Source organism: Gavialis gangeticus, unplaced genomic scaffold (assembly GCF_001723915.1).
Source record: "Gavialis gangeticus isolate Ggan-Ray unplaced genomic scaffold, GavGan_comp1, whole genome shotgun sequence".
Lineage (NCBI taxonomy): Eukaryota > Metazoa > Chordata > Crocodylia > Gavialidae > Gavialis > Gavialis gangeticus.
Window position 1 is genome coordinate 70131797 of NW_017728993.1, and position 2860 is coordinate 70134656.

Genomic DNA, 2860 nt, shown 5'->3' on the forward strand with positions numbered 1-2860 from the left:
TGTTGCTCCCCTCAATTGTGCCCACATCCCCCCACATCTTTGACTGGCAGCTCCCTGGTGGCTCCACAGCTGCCCAGCTGTGGCTTCAGCAGGGGGGCCTAGGAGGGTTACTAGGACAGTCCTCTGTGTCTGTTGAGTAGTGTCTGTGCTGATGTGTTTCTCTCCTCCTGCAGCATGATGGGCAACCCTACTGCCATAAGCCCTGCTATGGGATCCTCTTTGGGCCAAAGGGTAAGTGTGCTACATGCAGTGCGGATCGTTGGAGAGGGGTGACAGAACTGGGGGAGAGAGGAGACTTCCAGGGGTCAAAGGCAAGGGCAGGAAGGGTGCAGGAGGGCCAGCTGCTGCTCTTGGTGGCTGTGGGCACTGTGTCCCCACAGTGTATAGCACTTGAACATGCATGCTAATATGGCCTGGTGCGTAGCATTTGAACACGCATGTTTGTATGGTCCAGCTAGACAGGTGGTGGTCGGCAGGGCTCTCTGTGCAGCCAGCAGCTCCACAGAGCAGGTATGAGAGTGGAGTAAGGCAAGGTTCCCAAATCCTGCCTGGTACATACAGACCCAGGTGGGGTGGGTGATGACCTTGCTAAGCTGGCTGTGGAAGGGGAAGACCGATTGGACTAAATGGGTGTTGTGAGTGTTGCCATCCTAGGATTTAGTCAGTAGAGAGAAGATAGAGTAGGGGTAACCTGGCTCTCCCAGAGCCTGGGGCAGGGAGTCCCCCAAAGGGCTTGACTAGTCAGAGGTTTCCTAGTTCCTTAGAGAGGGCAGCATCCAGCGGCTGTGCCATAGGTAAATATGTTCCCTAATGTGCAGCTGCCCTTCTCCCTCTGGGGTCAGCAAGTCTTGGATTGTGGTGTCAGGTCCAGCAGGGTGGACTGGGTGAGCTCCCTTCATGCAGGGAGGGCAGAGTCAGACCCTGGAGCTAGCTCCTGAGGAAGGAGGGACAGGCTTGTGTCAGTCTCCTGCGCTGGGTTTTCTCCTGGCTTCCTCAGTCCCCATCTTCCATGGCTGCACTTTCATCCTTAGAGTTCTGCACAGGGTCCCCTGCCAGGTCTTTGGGGATATATCTGCCCTCCATGCCCTGCCCAGGTCTCTCAGCCCTACCCTGACACATGGCTTTGTCTCTGCTGCAGGAGTGAACACTGGAGCTGTGGGAAGTTACATCTATGACAAAGACCCTGAAGCAAAGGACCAGCCCTAGGAGGTTCCTTCCTATCTGCCCACCACAGGCCACTCACACTGCATCCTCATTACTAAACTCCTGTTTGTAGAAGTAGCTTAGCTCGGTGATGGTGAAGTCCCGCATTGGAGCAGACCTTAGCCCGGCTGGTCACAGAGCTGTGCTCTCTCTGCTGTTTGTATTCTGGGCAGGGTGGCCCTGCCTTCTGGATTTTATAATATAGTCTATAATATAAGCTTTGATGTTTAAAGGCAAAGGTAGAAAGCATCTCTCTGGTCACTCCCAACATGCCTGACTCTCTTCTAAACCCTCAGTGGGGTTCTCTGTTGACCCCTATGCCCTCAATTGCATCCTAGGCAGTGGGTGGGGGTTGAGGGAGAATTTTTATGGGCATAACTCTTAGTCACCTGGCACATCAATTTTAAACCCTCTCCAAGTGGTCTGACCATGTGGGGTGTTCTGGGGGAAGGGGCCTTGTCTGGGTTCCAGTTTGCAGTCCTGATGTGATCCACAGCTAGTGCAGGCACTTGCTGCACTGCCACTTGAACGGTGCTGAATTCCAGCTCGTCCCTATTGAACTGCGGTCCCAGAGCAGTGTGAGACTTGGCTGTTTCTCGTGGCTGTGAGGTTAGAGGAGCTTGCAGATCAGGGCACAAATCACTACAAAGTGGGGTGGGGTGGCACTGGGTAGCCTGTCACTTGGATTGCAGGATGCAAGTGTGGTAGAAGTACCAGCTGGTCTGCTTGGGAGCACCTTCTACTTTAGCATACAGTTTAATCTTATTTTAGGCAGTGCCTAGAGTGCCAAGGAGAAAACCTTCTGGAATGAGCTTGGGAGAAAGCTGTAGGCCTAAATTCCCACCCAGGCATCAAGCAGATACATTGTTAGGATAAGATCTTGTCTCAGGGACTCTCAACAGCTCAAGTGAAGGACTTTGTGGCCTTCCAGCTGTGTCACTGTCATCCCGTGGCTTGCTAGGGCAGAAGGTCTGGTCAGTGGCTATACAGCTTCTCAGGAAGTGCTGTGTTATCTGGGAATCAGTGGCCACCACCACGTTTCTTTCTGGGGTAATGCTCTGCTATGTCACTTGGCAAACTGTTGCCTCGTTCTCTTCACCAGGCAGCTGTACTGGGAGCATGGATTTTGCGGGAACCAGCCCTCAGTATGCCAACCCTGTGTTCTTTCCTAGCAGTGGGGGGAGTCCTCTGCATTGTGGTTATGTCCCGGGGGAGGATACCACGCAGCTGCTTCTGAGTATTGTTCTGCAAGGACGGGTCAGTAGGTGGTCTCTGGATTCTAGTAGCAGTGCTACCCAGTAGAGCCTGGTTTGTAGGAGGAGTGTGTGACTGCAGCTCACATCCCTCTAAAGTGGCACTGGGCATGAAGGTGAGCACTGCAATCTAAGATGGTCAGGGAGGGAGCACTCCCAGTGGTACACAAGGCACCATGTCTTCACCATAGAAGTTCTCTCCACTTTCGATGCCCAGCAGGCCGGTGAGGGCTGTAGGGAGAGTCTGGCAATGTTGGGACCGTGGCTAGGAAACACCTGAGTGTTGTGAAATGTACAAGGGCTCCTGTCTCTGCCTGCTTTGAAGAGACCCATTCGTGGTGTGTGGTTCTTTTTATGTCTTTGTTTATTTATAAGCAGATGTAAATGTGCTTCCTGCTTCAGAG

General features: G+C 53.1%; 1 protein-coding gene across 1 annotated transcript in view; it reads left to right on the top strand.

Annotated features, from left to right (window-relative positions):
• LOC109287053 (cysteine-rich protein 2) overlaps positions 1-1878 on the top strand; it is a 60189-nt gene extending 58311 nt beyond the window's left edge. Inside the window, exons 7-8 of the mRNA XM_019501991.1 lie at positions 174-231; positions 1139-1878. Of these exons, the coding sequence (XP_019357536.1) occupies positions 174-231; positions 1139-1206 (126 nt within the window). The 3' untranslated portion in view covers positions 1207-1878. The remainder of the gene's footprint in view (positions 1-173; positions 232-1138) is intronic.
• The last annotated feature ends 982 nt before the right edge of the window (positions 1879-2860 follow it).